The sequence below is a fragment of the Columba livia genome, chromosome 13 (genome assembly GCF_036013475.1).
Source record: "Columba livia isolate bColLiv1 breed racing homer chromosome 13, bColLiv1.pat.W.v2, whole genome shotgun sequence".
NCBI classification, from domain to species: Eukaryota; Metazoa; Chordata; class Aves; order Columbiformes; family Columbidae; genus Columba; species Columba livia.
Genome location: NC_088614.1, coordinates 11,893,182 through 11,908,826, shown reverse-complemented (window position 1 = coordinate 11,908,826; position 15,645 = coordinate 11,893,182). Strand labels below are relative to the sequence as shown.

Here is a 15,645-nt window from a genome sequence, read left to right as displayed (position 1 = left end):
GGTATCCAGCAGAATCAAGGAGAGCATACACGCAAAAGCCACGTACAGACACTTTGACAAGAATGCCTTCCTCCTTTTGTAGTTACTTAAGTGCAGTCACAGATAAATGAGACATGCAAGAAAGATTGCAATGGCTTGCTGAATATTGGAAAAGGTTTTTTTAGCAGGGGAGCAGGTAAAATGCATGAAAGCTCACCACATGAGGCATTTACAACTTGACCTGAAGGCACTCAGGCATAGCCCTGCAAGGCAGCGACCCCAAGACAGTTAGGGCTTCTCCATCCCCCATTTGCTAATCTAATCTAATCATAAAGAGTCATTGTCATATAGCAGATATGTTGGCTTTTTTATTGCTTTCTGCTCCACGATACTAAAGAAACCGTAAACAATACTGCAAGTGGTCACAAAGCATGACTAATGACGGAACATTGCATGACCTGTATTTCTCAGGGATTCTCTGAAAACCATGCCAAACTGTAACTTAACAGCTGCTCTGCCCTGCAAGGGGTCACAAGGACAGCCCTCAGTATCAGTGGCAGAGTGCAGCAGGCTGATACAGAAGTGCACGGCAGAGAAGAACCAGGCTGCAGCTCGGGGGTTTTGCCAGGATGGGTTAAGGTATTGCATTGCTCAGGCAACTTTAATGCTTTCCAAAACCAGCATTAGACTTCTAATGCAGACTAATGCTAGCAAGGCAGAAGTCACTATGTGATTGCATTGGGGTTACTCAGATTACTGTAGAAGCATTTGTTTATTTTGGGATGAAAAAGGGAAATCTCCAGCAGGATTAGAGCAGTGCTCTGAACTCAATATGAATTCTAGAGACAACTTTAAATTATGATGAAGTTTTGACTATAGTCACTTCAGCATCTAGTGCTTCTTTCTTGCAGCCCATCCAGCTCACGTATTCAGGAGCTGGCAGGGAAGTAACCTAAGGAAAAAGTTTGTGGCTGGTTGAACCGCTGCTTCCTTGAGGTTGTGCATAAGTACACAGTCCCATCTCTACATCCCACTGGGTTCGAGACCTGAGCAAAGGTGCTGGTATGCAGAGCCACTTCTCACACCTCACTGAAGCTCTGAATGTAAGCAGTCATGGGGGAAAGCAATGTGCAGACTTCAAAGCCCAAAAGAGCAGCAGTCAACACTAAGATTAGCACCAACAGCTGAGATGCCTGTATCTGGAGTGTTGTTTTAAGATAATTAGTAAATAACCGTACAGCTGTCCTGAACCAGAAAGCAGAGGGATATTGCACACCCAGAAGATCTCAGTGCCTCACTGAGGCTTGTTCAAGTAATAGTAGATGAACTGAGTCAAATCCTCAGATGAGTTTTTCAGCTCAGACTAGAACGAGTCAGATCAACAGGTCCTGGCCAGGAGCAGTTTCACCCCTTGTCCGCAGCTGAAGCTCTGGCAGTCCAGGGAAGAGCAAGAGCAGATGCAGCATGTGATGGCCTCTGCTCAAAGCGTGCTGATCTCTTCCTGTCTTTGCACACTCTTTCCTAGAGTCACACCAAGAAAAACAACACCTAAGTGTTAGGTTCACGAACCTGCCAAAGAAAAAGCTGAGAATTTAATGGCTGCCACCACAAACCAAAGGCACCCCAGCCAATAAGTGGGTGCCCTGCTAAACTTAGATCAACAAGACCATTTCACAGCAAAGAGTTACAACTTCACAGTACGACAGAGGCTGTGGCAGCCTTTCAAATCCAGGCATGTTCTCAGCATTAATCTATATTTAGCTGCATGTCCACATGATTTTTACCATCTTCAAGTGAGCCTAGGTCTCCTGGGACACTGACCTCAGTTTTCCAGTGGTATCATCCTGTAATATATAAGCAGTCATACAGTGTCAGCTGTGTTAAAGGCTAATGAGAAAAAAAGCTAGATGAAGTACTTTTCATTTTGAGGCTTTATGAATATGACACTGTGTTCCAGATGTAAACAAACCCCTTGAAGCACCAAGGGAATGTTCTTAACACCTTGCAGTATCATGCAAGAGTCTCTGGTTGCTTAAATCTGATGCCTCAAAGACTGACCTCAAAGCTTGAGAAACACTAGTCTGGTATGCAAGGCCCAGTCCTGGCACTCTGTGCTGTGCTGAACAGACTTCAGCACTAATTACATTTTAAATATTGACCGGAAACATCTAATCATGCTGCTTTTACATACACCAGCTGCAACCTCAAACTTCCATATACTGTTTTCTTACCTTCTTTACATGTAAAGCACTAAAAACCCCAAACATTCCAAGGATATAAAAGAAGAAAAAACGCTGCACTGTGCAAACTCACATTGGCCCCAAAACTGCTGAAAGCTAAGAAAGCTTTGAGTTTTATGGCCTAAACACTCTTCCTCAGTTCTCAGTCAATGTGTGGTCTGGGCTGAGATAACATGCAGAACATTACTGCGCATACAGACCTGCTGCCAGCAGAAGGCAAGAAAAATCATCATCCCAACATGATGTGCAGTACACCACGTGGGGCAGACACAAGAATTTGCTTGGCCTGTAAATACTGAAGTACTTTGCAGTATTTATGCAAAGTTCTATAGAATTATTTACTGGACTTCAAACTACCACACAGAATCTGGAAAAGGGGACTAGGATCCCAGATACCCTCAAAAAGTCTTCAGAAGCAGGACGCTTGGCCTCCAGGCCTTCTCTGGGCTGAACTTGCCAGCCTAGAGCACTGGGTGAGGCAAACAGACTGAAAGGTAAAAGGAAAATGAAGGCTGCTAAGGTCCAGCACCAGAAAACCTTGATAACAGTTTCATTCAAGGAGTGAAGCACGTTACATGGTGACACCAGTGTCCAGTGAACGTTCATCCAACTGAAGGCACTGCACATGGTTACCTCCGGAAAAGTTGCAACCACGCATAAACCGATCAGAGAAGCACTGATAACCTCTTAACATACTCCTTCCCTCCCTGTTTTATGACTCTAACAGACACACTGCTCAGTCTGTGAAGGGGAAGATTGTGAGAAAGAACACGAGGGAAGCAGGACTGTTCCTGAGAGCTGCAGCACCACCAGAGGGATTCAGCTTTAAACAAAATCCAAGAAGATAACTAAGTCCACACACTGCCTCTGGGTGAAACAGCTTGGATAGGGATGTTATCCAGGGGCAATGTGTTCTCACCTGATCACCCACAGTTTGCAAGCCAGAGCCCCTTTTTGGGCCTGCAGAGTTTCATTAGAGATTTCTCTATCTTAGTGAAACATGGGCCTACAGCTGCAGCTCATCAGTAGCATTTTGTTGCATCTTTACTGCCACCAAGAACGTTTTGCTAGCTTTTCACATCGTTACTGTGCTTTCTAGGGACCACGTTAACACGTTCCAAGTGAAGAACAGCACTCGTCAGTGGGAAGAGGGACATCCTGTTCCAGTTCAAATCCACTGACCAAATGAAGCATTCTCCAGGCACTAGAGGTTTGCGGAAAAAGAAGTATGTCCTCAAGATAATATACAGTAAAATTTGCCTTTGAAAGAGTCCATTTCCAATGAGGACAGCCCAAATCACACCGTTTTGAAAGATGACTTCCATGGCCACCACTTAGGCACGCAAACCCCATCTATTTGCACAGACACTGGTTCTGGGAAACTCCACTGAGATCTGTATCCTTTGGGTACACAGGAGAACAGGTGCAGTTCCGATGCCACCATCCAGAGGACACAAGTCTGTCATCGTTTCCAGACCATTAGTTACATGCCCTCTTATTTTGAGTATTGCATAATCCCTCCAAGAACTTGGCTTATCAGTTCAACTTTGCACTCCCTGCAAACAGGGAAGCTGTTTGTCAGAAACCTGTGCTTCTCTGCCAAAACTGTCTCTGCCAGAAAAGGCTCATAAACCTTTTATTGCAGGATCCCCAGCTGCTACGGTAATTTTTGCTTCCCAGTCCCATCACTGCCAAGGAGTCAACAACTGATCAAAGAGAGTATAACGTACTTTTAACTAAAGCAGCGTTAGGAAAGACCCTTCATAATGTTGGATTTGCCCAAGTAAACGCAAGTGTCTGTAACATATAGCCTTTGGAGTTTTTTCTTCCACTAGAAAAGACTTCAAAAGCATGTAGTCTATTTTGTAACCTCTGCAGTTATGCCAGGATGCACACTCCAGTATATTTAGAATAAAGACAGGCAACTTCCTACTCCAGAGAAGAGGATTGTTGCTCTTCAGCTCAAGTAGCAATTGAAACAACTTGGCTCCAGGAAAATCACTGCTGCAAGATGAAGTTTGAACTCAAAAGTTGTGCAGCAGAAACTAGATCTATCCAGTGCAGGGGAGAGGTTGAGCAGGACTGGGTCAGGGAGAAGGTAATAGAGGGAAGTGCCAGCTAAGAAAAATCATGTGCAAGGGGAAAAGGTACACGCAGTCTCATCAAAAACATGTCTTGTGACCACAAAAACATACCGAAAGCCAAGTTCCCAGCTGCATCCTCAGGGCAACAAAGAACCCGCTCCCAGCCTAGCAGACAGGTAAGGTAAAGACAAAAGATGACCCAGTCTGTCCTCTGAGGATGGGCTTGATCGCAGGTTTGGAAAACATATTTAGACGCAGCTGTCCCTCAGACCTCACTCCCACAGTGACCTCGGTTTCTGCAGGTACCAGCAGCTCCCGCACCTGCGCACAAGCTTGAACCCTTCTCTGCCCACCAGCTTGTTGCAAGGGCTCAGGGGCCACAACAGCTGACAGAGCCCTCACGTCAGGCTGCTGTGAAACCAGACTTCCCAGAGCAGGGAAGAGACTGTGCTGAAGCAAGGGAAAACACAAAACCAAGAAACCCACACAACACAGAAACACCTTTCCAGCCCCCCTGAAAAAACACTAAAACTGAAAATCTGATCAGACTACAGCAGGCTAGAGTCAGGAGCAACACCACAATAAATGATCCTATCTAAACCATATACAGCAACACTGGAAGGAAGGAGAAACAGGACATGGCACCGTGTCAGCTAACAGAAAGAACAAAGCTTTACAGAAAGGCAGAGCAGCACATCACTGAGAAAAACCCAAAACTCACTTCCATCCCACAAGTCAATATGTGCTTGTTGAATTCAGGAAGTGGGTTTTGCTGTTTCAAGTACACTTAATACCTGTTTGTCGCTGCCCTACAGAACACCACTGCATTCCCTCAGCCAAGCAGTGAATTGTTTGCGTTGGAGCAGAGATCTTAACAGCCAATTTGTGCCTATTGGTCAGAAACTACTATGATCGGCTAAAAAACACAGGGAAGTACCAGCAACCTCCCAGCAAGACGCAGGGCTAGCAGGTGTTTTATAGAGACTGTCACAGGCTCAACAAGTTGAGCTTTTCCTCGCCACAACACACAGTGGCAGAGGCCGCCATCTACAGCCACCACTTGAAAAAAACAAAAGGGAAATCGGCCAACTTCCTCAATATTTTGGTACTAACAACACAACACTTGCCACAGAAGAGTTCCTGGAGAGGATCAGAGCCAGGAAAGAGTCAGCGTGGTTCCAGGAGAGGAGCACAACAGGACTTAAAAAAAAAAGAAATCCACACCAAAAAAAACCCAATATCATCAAACTCAGTGGCAGCAAGAGACATGGGGAATTAAGATCTTGCTTTGGAGTTGCTGCCTAGCTGCATTCTTAGATATTTCTTTTTCATGTGCTTTTAAACACTGTCCTTTCCCCTAAGCTCAGGAGAAAAGTTAACTCTTGCTCACCTCCACAGGTGACCTTTCTTGGGACAGCACACACCTGGGGACAGGCAGCCATAGGACGGGAGTGCCACCTTCCGGCAAGTCATGGCCAGTGCTGCCTCGTCTCCTCGAAGCTGGGCAAGGAGAGCTCACCAGCACAGACATCCTCCTAGGGCTCCAGAGCCCCAGCACCATCCCCACTGCTGCTTCTCCTTCCAGTGTCCTCACCTAGTTCATGGGCCACTTAGAAGAGACATGAGAAATGACATAGCATGGTCCCACGTGGGGATGAACGGCACAACTTAGGCAGGTTGGCTACGGAACAGTCAGAGGGGACAAGACCATGTCTTCTCCTGAGATCAGACAGCTCCCCACATCTTCTCAGCAACGTACCCTGCATCAAGATCTGAGCAGCCTCCAAGAACAAGCACAACAGTCACCTGTCAATCAACTCAAAACCAGCCCAGAGGTCCAGCGGGACTGAAAAAGAAAATCTCACTTTTTTAAATGCTTGATCCACCACCTGGCACCAGCCATCTACACCTTAGCCACTCTTGGTGAGACGGTACCCAAGTGTTTATCCAGCCTCAATGGGCCTGTCTTGTGCAAGGTTATCCAACATTTAGAATAAGGCAAAAAATGTAAGTACTTACACAAAGGTAGTAGTGAATTTCAGAGCTGAAGGCGACATGCTACAAAACATTTCTTTCCATTTTAAGCCAGACACACCTCCTGCAATTCCACTCAATTTTGAAAAATCTCTGTTTACAACCCAATGCACCTCCCGAGAGAGTCCCCGTGAACTTAAGCTTTCCTCCTGCAGGAGGCAGCCCTGCAAAAACTTTCCATATCTTTCTACCATTTGCTATTTCAGTTCAGCCTGTATAGTTTTAGCACATGGACATATTTGGTCGAGTACAATTTCTTCTTCTGACCACCTGGTACCTCACTTGCCCTGAACTGTCTTTACCATTTCCTCTTCAAGTTTCATTAACTACCCTAAAATAAAGGAGTGGGAAATAGTAATGTTGAAAAGGCAAAGATAAATCACCCCATCATGACTGTGTGTCCATCCAGAGAGGAAGACAAAGTGGCACAGGCTTGTCCCAGCGTCACCCAGGGCAAGCAGGATGACGCAGAACCTCTTGTGTGCACAGGCACAACACCATCCCCAGCACTGCCAACATCCTTTGGCCAAACATCTCTAATGACACGGCCCACACACAAGCCTGGGTAAGATGAAGGCTAATGGCACAAGTACTCGCTGTCAGCCTCTGAACAGAGCTGCTCTCCACTCCAACTATTTGGGATGTGCATGGGAAGCTTCACAATGTCAGTAGATCATCTTCTCAGAGATGCAAGTTAAAGTCATGTTCTGTTGAACAAGAAATTCACTTTCGTCCATCCATATCTCCTTACTAGTTAGAGAAGGCCACTGCCTATACAGCTTGCAAGCCAAACTAGAGCTTACAGGAACAAACAGGAAAAAAGACAATTTTACTTCCATGTTTCAGATGCAAACTAGCACAACTGGCATCCCACCAAGGCTAGGAAGTTCATTTTATGACTGATTAAAACAAGAGCACAGGGAAGCAGAGGGTTGTGCAAAACTGCTAGGAGAAGATACTTGTGAGAACACTGCGCTATTTCAAGCTTTCAACGTCAGCTGAACCTGCCGTGGAAGTGCATCCACCCCATGTCTTTTCATGCACTGACAGAGATGTGCTGAGGCTGCTGCAGCCCTGTCTTTCCCTGCTACACATTCCCGGCCCTCCCTTGCCCTAGTTCTGGTGTTTGTTGGACCTCACTGAGCTGCTTGAGAAATAAATCAGCCAAAGATTAACCCCAAAAGAGAAAAGTTGTTCAATTTTTGTCCAGTTTAACTCCCTGAACCAATCTGCTTTGGGGCTGGACGAAGGCCTACAGCCCCTGGAGTGGGACAGCAGGATCATAGCAGCCCTGACAAAGGCTGATCAACCTCAGTGGGTCAGGCAGCTGCTGTCATGCACATGCATAGCACGTGTATGCTTTTTGCAGCAGGATCACGTTATGAAAATCCCAGGAACATTTAATGCAAGGGACAAGGGGAAGTGACAGCCCTATCAGAGACTGAAACAGTTCTGCAGTGGAAGGCAACTATGCAGCAAGGAAGCACACACACCCTGGGAGCAGAAGCCTTTAACAACCTACCCTGTTTCCCTGAAAGTAAGACCTACCCTGAAAATAAGCCCTTGCATGATTTTTCAGGATTTTTGAGGATGCTTGAAATATAAGTCCCACTCCAAAAATAAGCCCTGGTTACAGTTCATTTAAAAAAGACAATTTAAGTAGTGTCCAGGCAGCTACGCAGGTAATAAAGTAAAATCTTTTGGAGCAAAAGTTAATATAAGACGCTGTCTTATTTTTGGGAAAACAGGGTATTGATACTGTGCTGCTGGTTTGAGATCTCTATATACAACCAAAACAGTTTCATTCAAGAATCTGCACAGAACATCACAGCTCCAGGGCTGAGTGTCAAAAGCTGCTCAGAGAGCCCTCAAGTCTGGAAAAACATCAGCATTTCAAATGCTGCTCTTGAACAGCTGGTACTCACGTGATGAAGTCCAGAAAACTTGCTAGGGGCTCGTACGCATGGTTCCTCATGTGACGAAACTCCACCACCATCTTCTCCTTCAGTTTGTCATCTATGACAGAGACGGTGAGTGGGGAGGCTTCATTAGCCAGGAAGTTCCCATAATCTGTGCTCTGGAGGTGCAGTTTCAAGTCTGAAAAAAGAAAGAATAATTCCATTCTACAGGGTTTGTGTTGGGGTTGGGATTTTTTTTTGAGCATACCCAAGAAAGCTGTTCCTCAGCACTTCTCTAGGCATTCTCTTCTCCGAAAGATCACCTAGACAAAACCCATGTGATAAGTCATCCACTTAACATTTGTGCTTGGTTTTATCACAGACAATCCAAATGCAGCAAAAGCTCAGTGTTTCAACACATCAGCGTTGCCCCATCTTAAAGAGTGAACTGTGACACTATCTGTATAACCAAGCACACACCTGTGCCTCCTGTCCACTATGCTTGATCAAGGTGGAAAGCTACTGATTTTCTAGGAAGTATTTGCTAGAAGTCTAGAAAACAAAAACAAACACACACACACACACAAACCCACACAACAAAACAAAACCACACACTTATTAAGCACTTCTTCTAGCCTAAATGGTCCTGGTTGAAGGCTTCTCCGAAGCAATCATGACCAAGAACCTATCTGCACCCACAAGCAAGTTTCCTCAGATACTAGTGATGTGGAGGGATCTGAAAAACTTTCAAAGTCAGAGACACAAACAGCAACCTTGGCATTATAAAGCAGCTAGTTATTACATTATCAAGTCAGTCCAGATAACTGCACTAATAAAGAGAAGTCAGGCATCAAGAGGCAGAGAGGGGCTGGTAAAGACAAAGGCCATTTAAATCCATCTCGTATGGTAAGCAACCACTGCCCAGGATGGAGGACCATGCTCAGAAGCCTTTCCCTCTCCCAGTTCCAAGTAGAAGAAACTTTCGTTTCTTCCGTTACCCTTGCTGCAGGTCAGGTGCCCAACCAAGCTGCAGTCCTGGCCAACAAGCAACCACAACATGCTGAGCTCTGTCAAGATAAAAGCCCTATTTGAGCCAAAAGCATTTAAACGTCTCTATGGAAAAACTGAATCCAGAACTGAGGAACGTCATGTAAGCCTACTCCTCAAAGCTCTACTAGTTGCTCTGGTACATAATGTTCATCTTCCTCCAGCTTCGCCTCAGAGGGTCAGTTCGGCAAACACCCTCCTAGGGATTCAAGACCTTTATGGGGAAAGGAGAGTAGCTGGAAGAGTTTAGTCAAACCAGATGTGAACACACTGTCCAGAGAAAACAAAAAGACATTTCTCCCTGGTTTCTTTGAAGCAGGAGTACTGAGGCGGCCTTTCCCTTCCACTGAACCGTATGAGTCCTCAGCATTATGGCACAAGCATCCACAGCACCGAGGTCAGAGCAAGGACCCAGAGTTTAGTGGTACTCTTACTTTTAGTAAGGAATTCTGGATGCAATGAAGAAAGCTACTTGCCCAACAATGTGCATCATGACTGAAGCAAGGCAGAAACTTAACCTAGATATCTGCTTCTCAGACTATGCTGCAACTGAACAGCTGTGGTTTGTTCTACCATGTTTTTGAGGTGGGAAGACATGGTCCAGATAACTCAAGACAATGGAGTTTTCAATATGACCCTTGTCACAACATTAAACACCAGATCATGCCGAAACTCGGAATGCTCCTCACCTCCATGCAGCCCGCACAGGATTCTTATTGACAGTAATGCTTCCCAAACCCTGCAAAAAACCCAGCTCATGGGCAGCACGCTGCATGTGAAGAGTTCTCACCCATCTATTTTGCAATTACTTGATTTTTGACAGCTAAGATACAGTTACAGAGAGGAAATCTACCCGAATTACATCTTAATGAGTTTCAGTCCCTTTTCTGAAAGCTTTTGGATGATGAGCTTTGAGTTCGAGTTGAAATTAAGTTCCACTGTCAGATCAGGGCATGATCAGTTTGCTTTAAGCAAACGCTGGAAAAAGCACGGAGTAAAATTCAACAGTTTCTCAACAAATATGAGAGAAAGGATCCTGGTAAGAGTATTGCACCCATAAAATCAGGCTGCAAGGAAAGGCAGAGGGGACTGTAGTAGACACATTAATGTACCTCCCGCTTTCAGTTCTCCATAATTATGCAGAGCTCTAATGTAAACTAAGGCTGCCCAAAAATGCATGTGATGTTCTTTTGCAGCTATACAGGACCTTGGAGAGGAAGCAGCTAGTACATATCTTACCATATCTTGCTTCAGGAGGGAAGCTTCCAAAGCTTTCAGCTTGTTTCCTCAACTCCAACTCTGCTACACCAAAACCATCAGTTCCTTTTGGTGTGGTGACCTGCAACTCTGGTCTTACTTTTGAGGCTGCAAGAAGTGACCTCACTATCAGGTTACTTGATGTTAGAGACCCAGCAACAAAAAAAGTAGAGTTTGCTGTACCATCCACTGCCAGGAGGTCAGAACTGCATCACGTTCAGACCAGAGACCGAAGAACTCCATGCTGTGTCTCGCAGCTTCTCCCTCAACAGCTCCAAGCAAGCTCCCATGGGCTGCTTGGCCAGAGCATTTTGTCCTGCCCGATGAGGGGGTTGCTCCCACACTCCACAGCACAAGAGCCAGCACATCATTATGTTGCAACTGGAATAAGGGCCACGTTTATATAACACTTGGAATTGATTTTTACGGGGAAGGCCAGCCACAAACTGCAGAAACTAAACTCTTTAGAATCTCTTAGAATCCAAGCAGACAGAACAGAACATATTTTCCAAAAATTGGACTGGATTTATAAAGCCTGACTCAACGCATCTCAGGGTGCACCAGCGCCTTATGTGAGCCTGTCCTCCTCCAGCTGCTGGGCCAGTCACGGAGCCTTATCCAAGGGGGTTTGCAAGTTTTTAATAAGATGGACTAATCCTGTGGTTTCACAAATCCCCTGCCAGAAGAGCTGTCCCAGTAGCACTGTGACTACCAAGTGGACCCACTGCCGAGCAAGCCTCAAGCTCTCCAAACGCTGAAGTTCCTATTTCCTAACGCAAGTTCAGACACAGCTGGAGTTGGCCTCTGGGAGCCACAGCAGCACCTCGGCAAGGGCGGCTGCCAGAGATCCCACACGCTGCATGTCGACAAGATGCTGGCTGCGAGTCTTCTGTCGTGCCTCTTCCCCAGCTGCCTGCTGAAAGGGAGAGATCTACACCTACAGCCCAGCCACTCCCGGAGAGTTCCTCCAGATGCTGACTAACAGCAGCACACAGCTTCAACCCAGCCATTGCTTTTGAGAGATACGTTTGCCTGTTTCGGCATTTTTCCAAGCGGTTCATGCACTTTAAGAAGCACACTGAGCCAGCATTTGGCAAGGAAGGACTTGAATTACCACAATGCTTTTGATCTCCCTCCTCCCCCACAAAAGCTGGTAAATTATGGCCAGGTCACAGTTCCCAGAAAGCTGCCTTGTGCAAGAACATGACAGCTTCTCAGAACGACAGCCTTTGCTGCTAAGCATTCAAGTAGGGTAGTGCTCAAGATTATCATGACATGTACTTACAGCCACCTCCTTTCAGCTCTCGGATCAGGCCCTCTGGTTTGGATGCAGCTGGCTGTACATGAGGCACAAACACAACCAAAACTTAATTCAACGCACCACTGTGCCAACACCACACCTCAACATTTCAGATGACATTTTCTTGAGGGACTTCAGATCCACAGCAATAATACTATCCTCTCCTGCAAGTTTGCTTTGTCATAACAAGGAATCAAACCATTACTTAGTCTTTCAGACATCTGTCAGTCAAAGCCTGTCCTCTAAGCCCTACTCAGACAGTGACCCATGGCCTCACCAGCTCATCCTTCCATCCCTTCCTTCCTCAGAATCCTCCTGTAACCACATTGCAGAGCTTTGAATTAAGTTTAAGGGCTCAAGCACTTCCAGGCAAGGACAGATTTGTCTTCTCACACATAGGCATGGAATTAGCTTTTGCAACTTCCAAGCTGAACTGATGTTTTCACACAACTAACCCCTGTAATCCCAACATCTCACTCCAAAGCACCCAGGGCCATCTCTGCATGTATAAAAACTAAAATACTGTTTGGCATCTCCCAGGCTTGAGGCAGTAAAGCAGCTGAGGGATTACACAGCAGTCTGCAGATCAGCTATATTGCCCACATCTCCATTCAGAAGGCTGCAGCCATTACCGGTATGTTGTCATCCATTTGGTCTGTTTATAGCCACCATAGACACTCCTGAAGCTGCTTCTCTGAAATCTCACCCAAGAAGCACACAGAGACCCATCATTCCCCTTAGAATTTAAGACCCCTTCTGTGGCTGCACACCACCACAGTGATGTGTCACCTCTCCTGCTGTCAGGCAGCAAATTCCTCTGGATCAAGCTGGACACAGAGAAATGTCTTCTCTGGCCCTTTTCCTCACCAGTGGTTTACCTCTAGCTCTTCACGTTTATTTGAGATGTCCTCTGTACCAAACAGCAGCCTGTGTTTCTAGCCCAGTCCCTCCTGGGGTTAAACTCACCCCTCTCAAAGCTTTGAACCCAGGATGGTCAGGTCTTGCTTCCTTTGGAGGCCTTCAAAAAGACAGCTCTCTACTGATCCTTCCAGAAGGCGAGGTAACCTCTCCTAATCTGCATGCATCCTCACCCCTACATACCCTTTTTTCTCTTCTCTATCAGCAGACCACACTAAGTCAGCTGTAACATGAGAGGTCCAGTACATAAACCAACAGGACATTGTCTCAGCACCTAGTGCAGCTGTTTGAGAGGCAACAAATCATTCAGAAGCTAAGAGAAACAAGGCAGAAAACAGTCTCACACTGCAGGAGTCAACAGCAGATGAAAAACAAGAGGAAAGCACCAACAGGCTGCCAAGTGGAAATACCTGCCAGGAAACCCAGACACCATCATCTTCTAATGAGGGGCAGGACCCAAACAAGGGTTGAAGCTGCACCAGTGCTGAGAAACTGACCTCAGCTGCTGCTTGAAGTTTAGCTCAGAGAAGCTATGAAGCAGGTCTCTGCCCAGTAAAGGAGGCCAGAACAAACAGCAAAGAGCCTCTGTTGAACCCTGCAGGAAGCCAGAGACCACAGTGTTTGTTTGCCACCATGATTTAGCAGGCCATGGAAGTGCCATCTTTCTTCCAATAAATAGTGATTTCCTTGAGCTTGTTTTAACAGGACAGCTGATTAACCAGCCCCAGCGAGCAGTTACACTGGAGGACACAGGACAAAGTCCCAAGATCAGCAGGACAGCCTTCTGACTACTGCTCTGTTGTGGCACAAGCACCAGCATTCGTGGGACAGGAATGGTCTGTACCCTCCTCGGGTCTCACCCTTCCCACACACTCTGCCTCATCTGGGGACAGCTCCTGGGGACAGGGCCAGTCCTCCTGCACAGTCCCAGCAAGCAAGGGTCAGCTTTCCACAAAGGGCTCCAAGATGCCAGGAGACAGAGAGCATCATCCTCATGCTTTCAAAAGATCCCTACCACATTATGGCTTGGCTTCCACACCATCAAGTTCAGGGTTTGGACTGAACCATTCTCAGAGTTCAAGATGGATCAAAGCACAACCATGCTTGAGGATCACCAAGTGGTTTCTCCTTGCTCAGTTGTACAGCAAAGGAGCTGCATAGGAAAGGATCCATCCCATTCCCTCCACACCCACGAGAATACCATGAGTTCCACCATGGACCAAGGTGCCAAAAGCACTCTTGTAAGCAGTCTGTAGCTCTGATAGCAACACAACTTCTCTACGCAAGAGAGGACGCACTGCCCACACAGTTAAGCTGAAAGAGAAGCCAGCTCCAGCCTTTTGGGGCCTGAATTCCAGCACCACAGTGATAAAATGGAAGAGAGAAGGATAGCACAGCCTCTTCCCCTCTTCTCTCAGTGAAAGGAGATATGGAGAGCACTCAGTACATAACACAAGAAAGCAAAGAGGGGAGAAAAAAAGATCCTTGGGACCATGAAAGCAAAAGCACACACTGAACTCGGCAGAAGCCCGATGCACACAGGACACACTCCCCAACACCCACTTGTTGGAGGCAAGAGCCCACAGCTCTGCTCATCCAGGTCATTGCTCCAGTGTGTCCAGCTGTCCTGTGGTGAGACAACAGGAAGACAGACAGACTTCACCCAAAGTGGATCAGCCATGGGCTCAGTACACTCCAATATATTTAATCACCTCTTCTCTGCATGGAGAAAGAGGGAAGAGGACAGAGTGGGGGAGCAGTGGATGTCTTTACACTGAAGAGGCATTTAGGACAGCAACCCTTTATCAATCCACTCCTGAGCTGACTGAAAGCAGCACTTCCTTTCTGGGCAGCAAGGACTATGCAGAGCAACCCTGGAAATACTCTTCAAGACTCAAAAACCAACCAACCAACCTGTCCAGTCTTGGTTGATTCCATATCATCTAGCCCTTTAGCAAGAGTTCAGTGCTCACTGTGTATCGCTACAGATGCATTTGACAGGAAACAGAGCTTCTGCACATGTGAGGGTACCATCCAGGCAGACCTCTGTGCCCTCCAGCTGCCGTAATGAGACAGAAGACCAAAAACCTAAGAGTTTTCACAGGACAAATCCACAGCAGACTGCTAAACTGCAGGCTGAGATGCACAAATAAAACATGACAGACCCCTGTGGGGGCATAAGACTAGTTTCACACACAGCTTAAGCCGAAGACCAGACAGATCCCATACCTCCACATGCACACCACTGGTTCCATATGGTGTGCAAGTCCCCAGTCAAGCCAACTGCACAGACAGAACAGGAACATACACAGAGAGGTGGTGGTGGAAACATGCAGTGTCTGGAAGTCTCTCCCCAACAATGGCCCACACTAACAAATTTGAGCAAACTCTCTGCCGCTTCCCCACTGGTTGTTTCACAGCCTCATTACCCAGCTAGAAGGTGACACGTCCTGCTGCTGGATTTCACCTTACCAATCGCCTTTATCACACTGGCCTGCTGATAACTTACATTCCGGTCTCAGACTGAGCTCTGCTTCTTAAAAGGCAGCACCACTGTCCAACTGCATCAACAGCTTTTTATTCTCCAGAGATGGTACCAGACCTTTGACAAGCTACCGTGGCTTTTTGAAGCCGGAGATGGCTCACCATCCTTTTGACAGCAGAAATCTGGGTGATTCATAAACTTGGTTATCCAAGACAGACTCCACTCAAGAATAGATCTATGCTTACACCACTGCAACAGAGGAAAGCAACTCTAAGTCCTTCACTGACACCTTGTGTCAGAAGCAGGAATTGGCTACAACAGAGAGGGTCAAGTAGGTTCCAAGCAACACCCAGCACAGGGGTACAGCACACAAGGACCTGAGAGACAACTAAAGGACTTCCGG

General features: G+C 46.5%; 1 protein-coding gene across 2 annotated transcripts in view; it reads right to left on the bottom strand.

Annotated features, from left to right (window-relative positions):
- The window catches only part of ATP6V0D1 (ATPase H+ transporting V0 subunit d1), a 33,959-nt gene that overhangs the window by 15,660 nt on the left and 2,654 nt on the right, over positions 1 to 15,645 (bottom strand). The window contains exons 1-2 of one of the 2 annotated variants that reach the window (XM_065029048.1): positions 8,504 to 8,553; positions 8,263 to 8,460 (exon numbers count right to left, since the gene is read on the bottom strand). In XM_065029048.1, the coding sequence (XP_064885120.1) occupies positions 8,263 to 8,460; positions 8,504 to 8,538 (233 nt within the window). In that variant the 5' untranslated portion in view covers positions 8,539 to 8,553. Of the gene's footprint in view, positions 1 to 8,262; positions 8,461 to 8,503; positions 8,554 to 15,645 lie in introns of those variants that run through there. The other variant, XM_021290740.2, reaches the window with a different exon arrangement.